This window comes from Zonotrichia leucophrys, chromosome 26 (assembly GCF_028769735.1).
Source record: "Zonotrichia leucophrys gambelii isolate GWCS_2022_RI chromosome 26, RI_Zleu_2.0, whole genome shotgun sequence".
Taxonomy (NCBI): domain Eukaryota; kingdom Metazoa; phylum Chordata; class Aves; order Passeriformes; family Passerellidae; genus Zonotrichia; species Zonotrichia leucophrys.
This window is the reverse complement of record NC_088195.1, coordinates 2,593,240-2,610,697: the sequence shown is the minus strand read 5'-3', so window position 1 is coordinate 2,610,697 and position 17,458 is coordinate 2,593,240. Positions and strand designations below refer to the sequence as shown.

Here is a 17,458-nt window from a genome sequence, read left to right as displayed (position 1 = left end):
TCACTGCTGAGTCCCCATCCCACAGCTTTAGGGCTGAGTCCCATCCCAAAGCTCCAGGGCCAAGTCCCCATCCCACAGTTTTAGGGCTCAGTCTTCATCCCACAGTTTTAGGGCTGAGTCCCCATCCCACAGTTTTAGGGCTGAGTCCCCATCCCAGTTTCAGGGCTGAGTTCCCATCCCAGTTTTAGGACTGTGTCCCCATCCTACAGCTCCAGAGATGAGTCCCATCCCACAGTTTTAGGGCTCAGTCTCCATCCCACAGATTGTCACAGCCAAGTCTCCATTCCACAGTTTTAGGGCCGAGTCCCCATCCCACAGTTCCAGGGCTGTCCCCATGCCTCAGTTTTAGGGCTGAGTCCCATCCCACAGTTTTAGGGCTCAGTCCTCATCCCACAGTTTTAGGGCTGAGTCTCCATCCCAGAGATTGTCACAGCCAAGTCCCCATCCTACAGTTTTAGAGCACCCCACAGCTCCAGGGATCAGTTCCCATCCCACAGTTTTAGGGCTGAGTCCCCATCCCACAGCTCCAAGGCTAAGTCCCCATCCCACAGTTTTAGGGCTGAGTCCCCATCCCAGTTTTAGGGCTGAGTCCCCATCCCACAGTTTTAGGGCCAAGTCCCCATCCCACAGTTTTAGGGTCAAGTCCCCATCCCACAGCTCCAGGGCTGAGCTCCCATCCCACATATTGTCACAGCCAAGTCCCCATCTCACAGTTTTAGAGCATCCCACAGCTTTAGGGCTGTGTCCCCATCCCAGTTTTAGGGCTGTGTTCCCATCCCAGTTTTAGGGCTGCCCCCATCCCACAGCTCCAGGAACCCCCTCAGAGCTGGAATCTGGGGGTCTCTGCCCCCTGCACCCCCTCAGTGCCAGGGAAGGCTCCACTGCTGTGTCCCCAGTGCCCCCAGTGCCACCAGCCTGGCTGATGAGGGGACGCCAAAAGCCAGCCCAGCCCGTGAGGGCAGAGGTGACACCCTGAGACCCTCCCAGAGGTGACCCCTGGTGTCACTGCCACCACCCCAGCTGTGCTGGCCAGGTTTTCCTTGGAGAATCCTCAGTCCAGGAGGGAGCTGGGCCCATCTCCCCATCCCTGGGTGTATCCCTCACCCCCTTTGGGGACACACTGCTCCTGTCCCTGACCCAAAGTGCCACCAACAGCTGCAGGTGGCACCTGGTCACCTCCCCAGCGCCCTCCAACCTTTACACCTCCCCTCCCACTCCATCAATGATTAAACAGGGAATGGCTGGAGCAGCACCTGGGCTGTGGGGAGGAGCTCCTCGCCCCATCCCGCATCTCTGACAGCCCCTGAGGTGACAGCTCCTGAGGTGGCAATCCCAGAGGTGACAACCCCAGACCATGGGACAGCCACTGGAGACACCATCTTTAAGTGTCACTGTCATGTGGTTCCATCCCAAAAGTGACAAGCCCAGACCACATGACAGTCATGGGAGCCACCACCCTTCAGCATTACTTTCACATGGCTCCATCCCAGAGGTGACAACCCCAGACCTTGGGAGCCACCACCATCAGATGTCACCTTCACATGGCTCCATCCTGGAGGTGACAACCCCAGAGGTGACAACCCCAGCCCACTCACCTTCAACCGGCGACGTCTTCAACCTCTTGCAGACGTTCTGGACGCCTCCATAGGAGTCGTTGATCCGGGCCACGGCCTCGGCGCTCCTGAGCTCCATGAGGTTCCTGAGCTCCACCAAGGAGCACCCAAAGTCCCCCTCATGGCTGCCCTCGGCCACCGAGTTGCCGGGGTGGTGGTCGGCCACGTTGTTCGTCATCTTGTCGCGGTGCCGGTGCCCCCGGCGCGGCGCTCCCGGCGCGGCCTCGCTCGCGGCTCCGGCGGCTCCGGCGGCTCCGGCGGCTCCGGGGGGAGGATGCTCCGTGTGGCCCCTTCCCTGGGGGCTTCCCTGGGCGCTTCCCGGGGGGAACGGGCGGCTCTAGCCGAGCCCAACTTGTCGGGATGAAGGTGTAAACAGGATGTGCATGTTACCGCGGAGGCGACCTTAGCAACGCCCGGCGTGCAGCTCCTGCAGCGGGAGGAGGAGGAGGAGGAGGAGGAGGAGGAGGAGGGCTCCCTGGATACCACAGCAACTGGAGCTGCGAAAACAACCGTGGGAAACAAAAATATCGGCGTCAGGAGGGCTTGGGAAGGAGCGAGGCGCCCCATGGGGTGGGAGAGGGAGTGGTGATGCCCCAAGGAGGGGATTTTTAGGGAGAATTCGGTGTCAGCGTGGTTGGGGCGGGAATTCCTGGGTGAGAAGTTGAGCTCGGAGTGTGCAGCGGGGAACAGCCGCAGCTGCGGGGCCGGGCAGGAAAGGAGCGCAGGTGGTTCTTCACTTTCAGCCCAGACAAACCCTCCCGTTGACTTTGGGTTAAAAATACCCCTCAGCAGTGGGAAACAGCTGCTTCCTCCCCTGGGCAGGACGTGGGGGCCCCAGCATCGCTCCCCGCCCTGCTGGCAGGTAGGGAACAATCCTGATATCCCAATATCCTCATATCCCAATATCCTGATATCCCAATATCCTCATATCCCAATATCCCAAAATCCCAATATCCCAATATCCCAATATCCCAATATCCCAATATCCCGATATCCCAATATCCTAATATCCTGATATCCCAATATCCAAATATCCTGATATCCTGATATCCAAATGTCCAATGTCCAATATCCTGATATCCCAATATCCCAAAATCCCAATATCCTGATATCCCAATATCCCAATATCCTGATATCCTGATATCCAAATATCCCAATGTCCCAATATCCTGATATCCCAATATCCCAATACTCCAATACCCTGATATCCCAAAATCGCAATGTCCAAATATCCCAATATCCAAGTATCTCAAAATCCCAATATCCTAAATTCCCGAAATCCTGATATCCTAATATCCCAATATCCAAATATTTCAACATCCCAAAGTCCCAATATCCCAATGTCCCAATATCCCAAACTCCCCAAATCCCAATATCCAAATATCCAAAAATCCCAATATCTCCAATATCCCAATATCCCAAATTACCAATATCCCAAATTCCCAAAATCCTGATATCCCGATATCCCAATACCCAAGTATCCCAATACCCCAAAATCCTGATATCCCGATATCCCAATATCCAAGTATTCCAATATCCCAAAATCCTAATATGCCAATGTCCCAATATCCCAAATTCCCCAAATCCCAATATCTCAAATATCCCAATATCCCAAATTCCCAAAATCCTGATATCCCGATATCCCAATACCCAAGTATCCCAAATTCCCAAAATCCTGATATCCCAATATCCCAATACCCAAGTATCCCAATATCCCAAAATCCTAATATCCCAATGTCCCAATATCCCAAATTCCCAATATCCCAATCCCCCGACAGAGAAAGGGGCTGCAGCACCCCATGGGCTCTACGTCCGCTGGGAGATGCCGCAGGAACCACGAAATACAAAAGGGAAGTGAAGAGAAACCACCAAAACCTGAGAGTTTCTCAGAAATTGAGGCTTTTCCGTTGATGGCCTGTTCTGAGGCGGCTCCCTGAGGGCAGCGAGTGGCTCTCAGTGTCCCCAAGAGCTGCCACCCAGGTCACAACCCCCCAGCGAGGACAGAGGGGCCCTAAAAACACTTCAGTGAGGCCAAGCAGGGACCATGAGCATCCCACAGCTCCCCCATTCCTCAGGGATTTGGGGGCTGGGATTCCCTGCTGGCATCTCAGAGTTCTAGGGACAAACAGGGACATGAAGGGAACAGCACAGGCCAGAGGGAAAAAGGGCTTTTTGTCAGCCAGGGTTAGCTGTGTTCCCAAGCTCCAGGCAAGCTCCCGGCACTCCAGAGGCAAAAAGGCTGCGAGGGGAGGCTCTCATGGAGAGAAAATAAAATCTTTCTGAGGGCAAAATAAATAAAGAGCAACGAGGGAACGGCCACTCCGGCAGCATCCGCCCCAGCCGGGGCCCAGGGGTGGCAGAGCCGGCTGGGGAGGGACAGGAGGGAGCAGGGAGAACGTCCATGGTTGATCCCAGAGCACAGGGGGTGCACCAGCCCTCAGAAACCCCACAGAAAGGCACCAAATCAGCACAGGGATGGCATCAACAGCCCCAGTTTCAACCCTAGAGCCGTCCCAAACTGCCCCAATTCCAGCCCCAGGGCTGCCCCAAACAGCCCCATCCCAAATTACCCCAAATCCAGCCTCAGGGCAGTCTCAAACTGCCCCAATTCCAGCCCCAGGGCTGTCCCAAACAGCCTGTCCCAAAGTGCCCCGATTCCCACTCCAGAGTTGTCCCAAACTGTCCCAGTTCCGGCGCCAGGGCTGTCCCAAACAGCCCCAATTTCAGTCCCAGAGCTGCCCCAAACAGCCCCATCCCAAACAGTCCCAATTTCAGCCCCAGAGTTGTCCCAAACTGTCCCAATTCCAGCCCCAGGGCTGTCCCAAACAGCCCCAATTTCAGTCCCAGAGCTGCCCCAAACTGCCCCATCCCAAACTGCCCTGATTTCAGCCCCAGAGCTGTCCCAAACTGCCCCAATTCCAGCCCCAGGGCTGCCCCAAACAGCCCCATCCCAAATTACCCCAAATCCAGCCTCAGGGCAGTCTCAAACTGCCCCAGTTCCTGCCCCAGAGCAGTCCCAAACTGCCCCAATTTCAGCCCCAGAGTTGTCCCAAACTGCCCCAGTTCCAGCCCCAGGACAGTCCCAAACTGCCCTGTCCCAAACTGCCCTGATATCAGCCCCAGGGCTACCCCAAACTGCCCCAATTTCAGCCCCAGGACAGTCCCAAACTGCCCCAGTTCCTGCTCCAAAGTGCCCCAATTCCACCCTCAGGGCTGTCCCAAAACTGTCCTGTCCCAAACCACCCCGATTCCAGCCCCAGCCCCAGGGACAGCACAACCCCAAAGAACCAACGCCCCCTGCCTGGCCCTCCTTATCCCGCCAGCAGCACCCCCAGGGCAGCTCCCGGCACTATCAGGGCACCACAGGCACCAACTGCACCTCGGGGACAGCAGTGACACCGCCAGAATGTCCCCACCTTGGGAGGGACCTGTGGCCCAGCTGCAGGGAGGAGGGGAGAGGGGCAGGATGGGGGGAACAAGGATGGGGGACAGGGATGGGACACTGGGATGGGGACACTGGGATTGGGAGAATGGGGATGGAGAACACAGGGATGGGACACAGGGATGGGACACAGGAATAGGGAAAATGGGGATGGGGGACACTGGGATGGGAACACAGGGATGGGACACTGGGATGGGGACACTGGGATGGGGACACTGGGATGGGACACTGGGATAGGAACACAGGGATGGGACACTGGGATGGGGACACTGGGATGGGACACTGGGATAGGAACACAGGGATGGGACACTGGGATGGGGACACTGGGATGGGACACTGGGATGGGACACTGGGATAGGAACACAGGGATGGGACACTGGGATGGGGACACTGGGATGGGACACTGGGATAGGAACACAGGGATGGGACACTGGGATGGGGACACTGGGATGGGACACTGGGATGGGAGAATGGGGATGGAGAACACAGGGATGGGACACAGGAATAGGGAAAATGGGGATGGGGAGCATGAGGATGGGTAAAATGGGGAGAACACAGGGATGGAAGGACACACAGATGGGACACAGGGATTGGGAGAATGGGGATGGGGGACACAGGGATGGGACACAGGGATGGGGACACTGGGATGGGAGAATGGGGATGGGGAACACAGGGATGGGACACAGGGATGGAAGGACACATGGATGGGAGCCATCACCCTTGGACATCACATGCATGTGGCTCCATCCTGGAGATGACAACCCCAGACCTTGGAAGCCACCTTGAGGACACAGGAATAGGGAAAATGGGGATGGGGAGCATGAGGATGGGTAAAATGGGGAGAACACAGGGATGGAAGGACACACAGATGGGACACAGGGATTGGGAGAATGGGGATGGGGAACACAGGGATGGGACACATGGATTGGGAGAATGGGGATGGGGGACACAGGAATAGGGGAAATGGGGATGGTGGAGATGGGGAAAATAGGGAGGGGAGGACAGGGATGGAGAACACAGGGATGGGGACACAAGGATGGAAGGACACAGGAATGAAAGGACACAGAGATGGGACACAGGGATGGAAGGACACAGAGATGGGGACACAAGGATGGAAGGACACAGGAATGAAAGGACACAGAGATGGAAGGACACAGGGATGGGACACAGGAATGAAAGGACACAGGGATGGGACACAGGGATGGAAGGACACATGGATGGGACACAGGGATTCCTTCCAGGACACAGGGATGGGACACAGGGATGGAAGGACACAGGGATGGGACACAGGGATTCCTTCCAGGACACAGGGATGGGGACACTGCAGCTCCTGGGACACCCAAACTCCTCGGGCCAGCACGTTTCTGCTGCCCCATCCAGCAGGGATCCCTGCCCATCCCCAGCCCCGTTATCCCACGGCTCCTCCTGGAGCTGAGCTCATCCATCCCTGCAAGGCAGCAGCTCCCAGCAGCGGGAAGCAGGAGGTGGCAGGCCCAATTAAGCAGGCTCCTGCTGATTAAGAGAAAAAACGCTAATTCCCCCACCCCACCACGCTCATTTCCTCCTCTTTCATAGCAACCGGCGCTGTCTGAGGAGCGCTCAGAGGTTAAGAGGGAGACGGTTAATTAATACTGTAACAGCCTAGCCCTTAATTACCCCTGACAGAGCTCAGGGGGCAGCGATCAGCACCATCCCTGTGTCCCACTGCGAGATTCCAGCCTGGAATTTGCTGTCCTAGGGAAAAGGAGGGATCCAGCACCATCCCTGTGTCCCACTGTGAGATTCCAACCTGGAATTTGCTGTCCTAGGGAAAAGGAGGGACCCAGCACCATCCCTGTGTCCCACTGTGAGATTCCAGCCTGGAATCCACTCTGCTCTCAGGGAAAGGAGGGATCCAGCACCATCCCTGTGTCCCACTGTGAGATTCCAGCCTGGAATCCACTCTGCTCTCAGGGAAAGGAGGGATCCAGCACCATCCCTGTGTCCCACTGTGAGATTCCAACCTGGAATTTGCTGTCCTACAGAAAAGGAGGGATCCAGCACCATCCCTGTGTCCCAGTGTGAGATTCCAGCCTGGCACCGAGATGTGGGATGGTTCCTGTCTGCTCTGAGCATCCTCCCCCAGCCCTTTTGGGATCACAGCCCCATTCCCAGGGGATCCACCCGGATCAGAGCCCTCGCTCTGAGGAGCTCCCAGCGACCCCAGCACGTTCTGTCCTTCACTCTGGGAATCCATTCCCACAGCCCCCACACCTTGGAGAGGAACAAACTCTCCCTGAGGGAAGAAAACAGCCCAGGTGGGAGAGGACAGGACCTGCGCTCTCTGAGCTCCCGTCACCTCCCTGCGAAGGTGACACCAGCTGTGTCACCTCCTAAATGCCATCCCTGCGCTGGGGATGCACGTGGAGCCTGGTGGGGTGTGAGGGGAGGAAGGAGTGGGGTGTGAGGGGAGGAAGGAGTGGGGTGTGAGGGGAGGAAGGAGAGGGGTGTGAGGGGAGGAAGGAGAGGGGTGTGAGGGGAGGAAGGAGAGGGGTGTGAGGAGTGGAAGGAGCGGGATATGAGGGGAGGAAGAAGAGGGGTGTGAGGAGAGGAAGGATTAGGAGAGGAGTGTGAGGGGAGGAAGAGTAGGAGCAGGGTATGAGGAGAGGAAGGAGCAGGAGAGGGGTGTGAGGGGAGGAAGGAGCTGGATATGAGGGGAGGAAGGAGCAGGAGCAGGAGTGTGAGGGGAGGAAGGAGCTGGATATGAGGGAAGAAGGAGCAGGAGCAGGAGTGTGAGGGGAGAAGGAGCTGGATATGAGGGGAGGAAGGAGCAGGAGCAGGAGTGTGAGGGGAGGAAGGAGCTGGATATGAGGGAAGAAGGAGCAGGAGCAGGAGTGTGAGGGGAGGAAGGAGCGGGATATGAGGGGAGGAAGAAGCAGGAGCAGGAGTGTGAGGGGAGGAAGGAGCTGGATATGAAGGGAGGAAGGAGCAGGAGTGTGAGGGGAGGAAGGAGCTGGATATGAGGGGAGGAAGGAGCAGGAGCAGGAGTGTGAGGGGAGGAAGGAGCTGGATATGAGGGGAGGAAGGAGCAGGAGCAGGAGTGTGAGGGGAGGAAGGAGCTGGAGTGTGAGGGGAGGAAGGAGAGGGGTGTGAGGGGAGGAAGGAGCAGGAGCAGGAGTGTGAGGGGAGGAAGGAGCTGGATATGAGGGGAGGAAGGAGCAGGAGCAGGAGTGTGAGGGGAGGAAGGAGCAGGAGCAGGAGTGTGAGGGGAGGAAGGAGCGTGCGGGCTCCAGGCAGGAGGAGCTGGCGAGGAGCAGCGGAGCCGGTGCTGCAGCTGAACCTGCCCGGAATAATAAACGGCAGCACGGCACCTCTGTCCTGCCAGGGACACCTCTGTCCTGCCAGGGACAGTGCCCGCAGCCAGGGCCACCACCCCAGCGTGGTCTGTGCCCACCCCAGCCCCAGCACCTGCTGGATTCAACCTCGGAGAAAAGCGACGAGGAAAAATTAATCAGCCGGAGATGCCACAAGTGACAACTCCAGCCACGGCGTGGGTGGCCCTGCTGCCATGCTGGTGGCACTGCTGATGGCAGTGCTGTGCCAGCAGCAGCCGTGGCTGGGTCCCTGGGTAAGGACAGAGATTCTCCTGCCTCAGGACATCAGATCAGACCCCAGATGGGAGCACTGCTCCATCCTCCCATGGACGATCAGCAATCCCTGCCCAAACTCAGGAGGTTCTTCCATTGATAAAATCCGTGCCCCAGCTGGGACATCTCCCACCACCAGGCCAAGGAAAAGCATCACCAGCCACCACATTCCCTGCCCACAGCCACAAACCCCAGCTGGGATCAGGTGGATCAAGGTGGCATCACCTTCCCCAAGCACCTGGGTGCCAGCCCCTCTCAGCAGCACCCAGCAGGGTCCATCTCCTCTCCCAGTTTGGGAATGGGGTGTTGGGAACACTTGGCTGCCGGAGGTTGCCATGGCAAACTCAATGTAAAGCTGTCAGGGATGCTGTTTATGTTGCCAAGTGGGGAGGAAGGGAAAAAAAATAATAAAAAGAAAAAAGAAAAAAAAAAAATCAACTCCCTCAAAATTACCCTTCCTTGGCTCGGGTTTGAGATTTTTTCTTGTTGGGAATCTGAAGCTGCATCTGCAGTGGGATGAGAGAGGCTGCACGGACAGACGGACAAACGGAGCCAAAGCAGCCAAGGAAAGCAGAGAAACGCTCTGGGAGCACCTTTAGTGCCCTGGCGGCTGGAACTGCCCCTGCAGGGCTGCACTGCTCCCGGCCCACCTCACACCCACTCACTGCTCCGGGAGCGGGGCTGGGGGGCACAGGGGAGCGAAAATCCTCGGGAATGGCTGAATCCAGGCAGGAATCATGGGGTGAGACCCATGGGGTGCTGAGAGGGGACAGGGAAGTGAAAATCCTGGGAATGGCTGAATCCAGGCAGGAATCAAGGGGTGAGACCCCCGGGAGAGACCCTTGGGGTGCTGCCATCACCGGGGGGGCACAGGGAGGTGAAAATCCTCTGGAATGGCTGAATCCAGGCAGGAATCATGGGGTGAGACCCATGGGGTGCTGGAGAGGGCACCGGGAATTGAAAATCCTCTGGAATGGCTGAATCCAGGCAGGAACCCCTGGGAGACACCCATGGGGTGCTGCCATCACCGGGGAGGCAGGGGAGGGCACCAGACCCCCTGCAGCCCCTCAGAGCAGGGTGAAACCCATTCCCACTGGCTCTGCGCTGGCACTGGGCACAGGTGACACCTTGGGGACAGGGAGGGCACGGAGGGAGGGGACACAAACCCCACACCGGGGGTTCAGCCGGCTCCCTGCGCTGCTGGGACAGGGCCACGTGGAGCACGCGGTGCCCGGCCCGCGGTGACAGCGGCTCTGGGGGGGGGGGTTCGGGGGTCCCCGCTGTCCCCTCCATGTCCCCCCGGAGCCACCGCGGGCAGCGGGGGAGGGGGGGCCCGGCGGGCTTGGGGGGCCCCTCCCCTGCACACTCACCAAATCGCAATGTGCAGATGGCAGCGGCTCCCGCTCCTGCTCCTGCCTGTTCCCAGCAACACCCCTGGCAAGGGAAGCCTTCCCTCCTTAACCCCTGCGGCGCCGGGCGAGGCCGCCCGCGGGGGGACACGGCGGGGGAGGCGGCACCTCCTGCGGCGGGGGAGGAGACAGCGAGGTGGTGACAAACCTCGGAGGGGCAGGGGACATCCCAGGCGGGACTGTCACCCTCGGGGAGGAGGGACAGCGTGGCAGAAGGTCACGGTGGCGGAATCTCCATCGTGGTGCCACGGAGAGGGGAAGGGGACAAGGCCAGGCTGAGACAGCCCGGACACTCAGGAGGAGCTGTCCCCTTCCCCCGGCCACGCTGGTGTCCCCGAGCCCCTCTCCTTGCACCCTACAGGTGCCGAAAGCAGAAGCGGTGGCACCCGGGGACAGCCACCTGTGGCACCCGCGGGATGTCCCCTTCCTCCCGCAGCGGCATCCGCTTCCTCCGCCAGGGGTGGGGACAGCGACACTGCACCCCCGCCACACCTCGGGGACACTCCAGAGCCGAATCATGGCACTGGGGACACCCCGGTGACAGCCGGACCCCCTCGCTCCTGGAGGGACAGAGGGGGAAGGAGCCCGCAGGCTCCATCCGGTGAGATGGGGGAATAAAAGTGGGGGGAATAAAATGGGGGGAATGTCCTGGAAAAGGAGCAGGAAAACGCCCAGGAAGCGCTGTGCCAGGGAAACTGAGTCACCAACCGAGTCACCAGCCCGGTGACAAAGCGAGTGACAAACCAGGCACGGAGCAGTGACACAGCCCAGGGCGCGGGGCTGGAGCTGCAGCCGGGAATTCCTGCGGGAATTCGCTGTTGGGATCCGGCCCTGAGGCTGCTGCTCGCCAGGACAGGGAGGGCAGGACACGGTCCCCATGTCCCGCATCCCTGCTGGTCCCCACGAGTGACAATTCCTGACTCCCATGAGCGACAATTCCCAATTCCCATGAGTGACAAATCCCATCTCCACGAGTGACAATTCCCATCTCCACGAGTGACAATTCCCGACTCCCATGAGCGACAATTCCCGACTCCCATGAGTGACAATTCCCATCTCCACAAGTGACAAATCCCATCTCCACAAGTGACAACTCCCAATTTCCACGAGTGACAATTCCCGAATCCCACGAGCGACAATTCCCGACTCCCATGAGTGACAATTCCTGTCTCCACGAGTGACAATTCCTGACTCCCATGAGTGACAATTCCCATCTCCACAAGTGACAACTCCCAATTTCCACGAGTGACAATTCCCGAATCCCATGAGTGACAATTCCTGTCTCCACGAGTGACAATTCCCGACTCCCATGAGCGACAATTCCCGACTCCCATGAGTGACAATTCCTGACTCCCATGAGCGACAATTCCCATCTCCACGAGTGACAATTCCCATCTCCATGAGTGACAATTCCCAATTTCCACGAGTGACAATTCCTATCTCCACGAGTGACAATTCCTGTCTCCACGAGTGACAAATCCCGATTTCCACGAGTGACAATTCCTGACTCCCATGAGTGACAATTCCCAATTCCCATGAGTGACAATTCCCATCTCCACGAGTGACAAATCCCATCTCCACGAGTGACAACTCCCAATTTCCACGAGTGACAATTCCCATCTCCATGAGTGACAATTCCCGACTCCCATGAGTGACAATTCCCATCTCCACGAGTGACAATTCCTGTCTCCACGAGTGACAATTCCTGTCTCCACGAGTGACAATTCCCATTCCCCAAGCATCTCCTCCGCATCTCCCTGTCTGCGACATCAGGCTGGTGACAAAGGAGGGTGACACGCCACAAGCCACCGGCTACTGCAGGCTCAGGGTGCCACAGGAGCCGCTGGCCCGCGGTGTCACTGTCACTGGCGATGTCACTGTCACCCACGGTGACAGCCCTGCAGTATTTCCTCCCACAGGGCTGTGCCAGGCGCACCATTCCCGGTGCCAGCAGCACAGCCAGGGGGATGCCACATGCAGGACACAAGGTTGGGGCCTGTCCCCAAAGTGGCTGTGACACGGCCCCTCATCCCCATGCAGGTGACACCAAAGGTGGTGAGGCCACCAGAGCATTGTCCCACGCCTGGCTGTGTCACACCATCCTCCTCTCCTTCCTCCTGCCAGGCCAAGAGGAGGGATGGCAGCAGGGCCAAGGTCACAGTGAAAGCAGGAGGAGGTGACATTCCCCCAAACGAATGTCCCTGCCGCCACCCTGCAGGGCACTCACGCGGCCGCCGCCACCCCGCTCGCTCCAGCTGCTCTGGCTCCCATTTTGCTCCTATTTTGCCTCCTGCTAATTGACGTTGGAAAACTGCTGGGTTTTGGCGTGCCCAAGGCAGCAATTAACTCCTGCAAAGGGCAGGGAAGAGCTGGAGGCGGAACGCTGGGCACGGCCTTGGCATGGATGCGGCGCTGCAACGACGCGGCTCCCCAAATCCCTCTGCCCTGAGCCCTGAAATCCCCACCCCTGAGCCCCCAAACCCACAGCCCTGAACCCCAAACCCCACAGCTCTGAGCCTGCTGCCACCAGGGGCTGTGACAGCACCGATTTGTGCCGTCCAGGCCTCCAAAAGTGTCACATCCACGTGCCAAAGCCACCGGGGTCAGGAATCTGCCCTCGGGGCTTCCCCGAGCCTCAGGGTGCAGCAGCCCAGGAATTCCATGGGGGTGGAAGCAAAGGGAAAGCAGGGAGCCTCCAGGCGAGCTGTCAGGGGGGAATGTTTCCATCTAAGGCCTTGGTATTTTCTCTGGCGGCGCCTGCACTAAATCAGCGCCGCTCCTCTCATTATTCTCTCCGTGCTTTACAAGGTAGCAGGGCCGGTGCAGGAATGCAGGAGGATGGGGAGCAAAGGCAGCCTGTCCTGCAGCAGCAAACACCTGCAGGCCTCACCCTCTGCAGGGGCACAGCATCCCCTGGGAGCCCCTCTGACACCTCCCCTGCAGCCCTGGTACTTTTAACAAAAAATGGTTTTGTTTGTGATTGTCTGATCACTATAATCAGAGAGTATGGCTTTTAAAATCAGAGAGTATGGCTTTTAAAATCAGAGAATATGGCTTTTAAAATCAGAGAATATGGCTTTCAAAATCAGAGAATATGGCTTTCAAAATCAGAGAGTATGACTGTCAAAATCAGAGAGTATGGCTTTTAAAATCAGAGAATATGGCTTTTAAAATCAGAGAATACAGCTTTCAAAATCAGAGAATATGGCTTTCAAAATCAGAGAGTATGACTGTCAAAATCAGAGAGTATGGCTTTTAAAATCAGAGAATACAGCTTTCAAAATCAGAGAACATGGCTTTAAAAATGAGAGAGTATAGCTTTCAAAATCAGAGAGTATGGCTTTCAAAATCAGAGAGAGTGGATGTCACACCTGAGTGTAACATCTAGAGGACATTAAAGACGTGTAGGTGTGGTGCTGCGGGATGTGCTGTAGTGCTGGATTTGGCACTGCTGGCCCAAAGATTTGACTTGACAATCTTAAAGATCTTTTCCAGCCTCAATAATTCCATGATTCCACACAGGAGCCCTCAGGTAAGAGGAGTTGAGCCATCTCGCTCTGTCCCTCTGTCCCCAAATTCACCTGTTCCCTGGAGGTGACAGTGGCACAGCCCTTGGGAGGATTGTCCTGGATGCCAGCACGAGCTTTTGTCCACTCCTCCATCCCACCTGGCACCAGGAATGGGCCCTTCCCAGCCTGGGAGCACTGGGAAGCCACCAGGGGTGATGTGGCAGCAGCTGGCACACACTGGGTCACCCCTCTCTCCTCTTTTCCCTTCCCTCCAGGTGGATCTGCTGCAGGGAGGTGTCCAGGGCAGCATCTCCCACCTCACTGCCCCCTCCACCTCTCCTCCCTCCTCCAGACCCATCCTGGGCTGGTTTAGCTCTGATTCACAGCCCAAAAAGCGAGTGCAAAGGCGAGCTGTGGGATTTGGGCAGCTTGGAATTGTGGAGCAGGAGCGGAGAGGTGATGTGGCAGCAGCTGGCACACACTGGGTCACCCCTCTCTCCTCTTTTCCCTTCCCTCCAGGTGGATCTGCTGCAGGGAGGTGTCCAGGGCAGCATCTCCCACCTCACTGCCCCCTCCACCTCTCCTCCCTCCTGCAGCCCCATCCTGGGCTGGTTTAGCTCTGATTCACAGCCCAGAGCGAGTCTAAAGCTTGAGCTTTGGGATTTGGGCAGCTTGGAATCATGGAGCAGGAGTGGAGGATAAAAACAAGGCAACAAACCAGCCCTGGGGCTGCTCTGGGATGGACACGGAGCGGCGGCCACACCCCAGCCCTGTCACTGTCCCTGTCACACCTGGCCAGCAGGGAGGTGGCACCGGCAATCCTGGCAGGATGGGGATCCCACTCTCAGGGAGACGCTGCAGCCCCAGCTTGGGGACTGTCCTGGGAGGCCCCTGAGGAGCAGGAGAGGCCAGGGAGAGGCTGGGGCAGTGTCTGAGCTGGCCAGGCTGGAGCAGAGGCCACAGGGCCGGGATGGTGCCCAGGGCAGCAGGGAGGAGCTCAGAGCCCTCTGCTCCAGAGCCGCTCCTGGGCACAGCCCCAAGCAGGATTTTGGGTTTTTGGATCCCAGGACACTCCTTAGGCAGGAGCTGGGGCAGAGCCTGGGCTATCCCACCATTCCCAGCTTTCTTCAACCAGGATTTTGGGTTTTTGGATCCCAGGACAGCAGGATTTTGGCAGGAGCTGGGGCAGAGCCTGGATTATCCCAGCCCAGAGCTCCTGCCATTCCCAGCTCTTCCCAACCAGGATTTTGGGTTTTTGGATCCCAGAATACTCCTTAGGCAGGAGCTGGGGCAGAGCCTGGATTATCCCAGCCCAGGGCAGGGATGATCTCACCATTCCCAGCTTTCTTCAACCAGGATTTTGGGTTTTGGGATCCCAGGACACTCCTTAGGCAGGAGCTGGGGCAGAGCCTGGGCTATCCCACCATTCCCAGCTCTTCCCAAGCAGGATTTTGGGTTTTTGGATCCCAGGACACTCCTTAGGCAGGAGCTGGGGCAGAGCCTGGATTATCCCAGCCCAGAGCTCCTGCCATTCCCAGCTCTCCCCACCCAGGATTTTGGAGTTTTGGATCCCAGGACACTCCTTAGGCAGGAGATGGGGCAGAGCCTGGGCTATCCCACCATTCCCAGCTCTCCCCACCCAGGATTTTGGGTTTTTGGATCCCAGGACACTCCTTAGGCAGGAGCTGGGTTATCCCAGCCCAGGGCAGGGATGCTCCCACCATTCCCAGCTCTCCCATGGGATGGGGCAGCCCAAGAGCACCAAGAGCATTTTGTGTCCAGCTCATCTCCCCACACACCTGAGCACAGCCCCAGTGAGCAGAGCTCCCACCAATCCCAACTCCCACCTTCCCACATCTCATTTGAATTTTAAACTCAGCTTAAATTAAATCAAACCCAGAGCACGGGGCAGTGTGAGAGGCCAAACAACACTCGGGGGACAGGAGAGCCACCAGGCAGGACAGGAGGACACAGGCACGGTATTTTTAGCAGGATTACACAGGGACAGGGGATTCCTACCCCGAAGATCCCTGGGGGATGAAAACAGGGCCCGTCACTTCCTCCAGGGAAGCACCTGCTGCTGGGGCAGGCAGCGGCAGGAGAGGGGCAGCCCGAGGGTTTTGGGGTGCCCAGGACACCCCAGGACAGTGGGGGACACTTGGTGGCTCACCTTGTCACCGCCGGAGCCGCTTCCTCTTCCCTGCTCCGTGAAGAATCCCGTGGAAAAAAAAAAAAAAAAAAACAAACCCAAACCGGCAGCAATCCCTCCCAAAAATCCCCTCTGGGGAAACTGAGGCTGGGAATTTGGGGATCCCCTAAAGCTGGGGGTGTGCCAGTAGGGGGATCCGCAACAATTCCAGATGTGCTGTAAGGGAACGCTGACAATTCCAGCACTCGGCTCCCGAGGGTGGCAGCAGCCCTGGGGACACGGGGAAGGGCTGGGGACAGCAATGCCCCTCCTGCCACCGCCACCACGTGAGCCGGGATGGGTGTCCCTGCTCCCGGCTCCGAGAATTCCCGCTCTGCATCACATCCCTGCCCGCCGCCCTGTAACTCCTGCCATCCCAGCTAGCTCGGATCCCTCTCCCCACTCTCCTCCAGCTTTAAATCCATATTTTCCCATTAAAAAAACCCCAATCCTAACAGGGATTTCCTAAGGAACTAAACCAGCAACAAGTGATAGGAGAAAGGTATAAAAAAATAAAATTAATAATAATAAAAAAAAAGGCTGTGAGTGCTTTTCGCTGCTGCAAAGGGTTAAAAAAAATAAAGTCGGGAAAAGCGATAGGAAAAACACACGCGGCTCCCAGGGAAGAGCGCGCCGGCTGCTCCCGTTTCCCTTCCCAACATGCCCCGCTCCTGGGAAAGTGTGGGCTGTTTTCCATATATAACTGCGAACTGTTCCATGCAGTAAGAAGTCTAATTAAAGGGAGCCAGGCGAGCAGAGGAAGGAGATATTTATCCATTTATCCCCGAGGAAAGAACCCCCATCCTCAAAATCCTCAAAATCCTAAATGGAGACCCCCTCGGCCAGTAAGGGGAAAGGAAAATAAGAAAAAGTTCTGTGGTGGTGGAGATCGGAAAAATAAAAAAAAAAAGAAAGGAAAAAAAAAAAACAGGCGGGAGAGGCAAATCAGAGCTTGGAAAATATGGAGAAATAGGAGGGGAGAGCCAGATGGGCCAGGAGAGCATGGGGAGGGGCAGGGCAGGGGGAGGGAAAGCTGCTCTGGGCTGGGATGGGCTGGGAGGGGGCACAGAACCCCCGGGAGCCCCCCTGGGCCCTCCTTCTGCAGCCCCCTGAGGCGGGAGAAGCGAGGATTTGAGCAAACAGCAGGAATCAGCCTGGAAAACAAATAGGGAAGGGAAAGGGGAAGGGAAGGGAAGGGAAGGGAAGGGAAGGGAAGGGAAGGGAAGGAAGGGAAGGGAAGGGAAGGGAAGGGAAGGGAAGGGAAGGGAAGGGAAGGGAAGGGAAGGGAAGGGAAGGGAAGGGAAGGGAAGGGAAGGGAAGGGAAGGAAGGGAAGGGAAGGGAAGGGAAGGGAAGGAAGGGAAGGAAGGGAAGGGAAGGGAAGGGAAGGGAAGGGGCTGGAGGGTGACGGATCCAGGCTGGGAGGGAAGGGGCACCACGCTGGGCACCCACCCTGGGCACCCACCCTGGCACCCACCCTGGCACCCCCAAACAAAGGGGGTGACCCACAGGGTCTCACCGACCCCGACGGAACCTCACCGGTGTTTTGGAGGAACTGTCTCCGAGGGATGGAAAAAAACCTTGGAAAAACCCTGGATGTGCTTTTGAGAGGAGCTTTGTTCGAGCTGTGCTGCCCACCAGCACCAGGCACTGCCCTAACCCAGAGCAGGCAC

General features: G+C 57.6%; 1 protein-coding gene across 4 annotated transcripts in view; it reads right to left on the bottom strand.

Annotated features, from left to right (window-relative positions):
- The window catches only part of ATP2B4 (ATPase plasma membrane Ca2+ transporting 4), a 79,204-nt gene that overhangs the window by 48,268 nt on the left and 13,478 nt on the right, over positions 1-17,458 (bottom strand). For all 4 annotated transcript variants that reach the window (XM_064732903.1, XM_064732900.1, XM_064732902.1 and 1 more), the window contains exon 2: positions 1,596-2,110. In XM_064732903.1, the coding sequence (XP_064588973.1) occupies positions 1,596-1,791 (196 nt within the window). In that variant the 5' untranslated portion in view covers positions 1,792-2,110. The remainder of the gene's footprint in view (positions 1-1,595; positions 2,111-17,458) is intronic.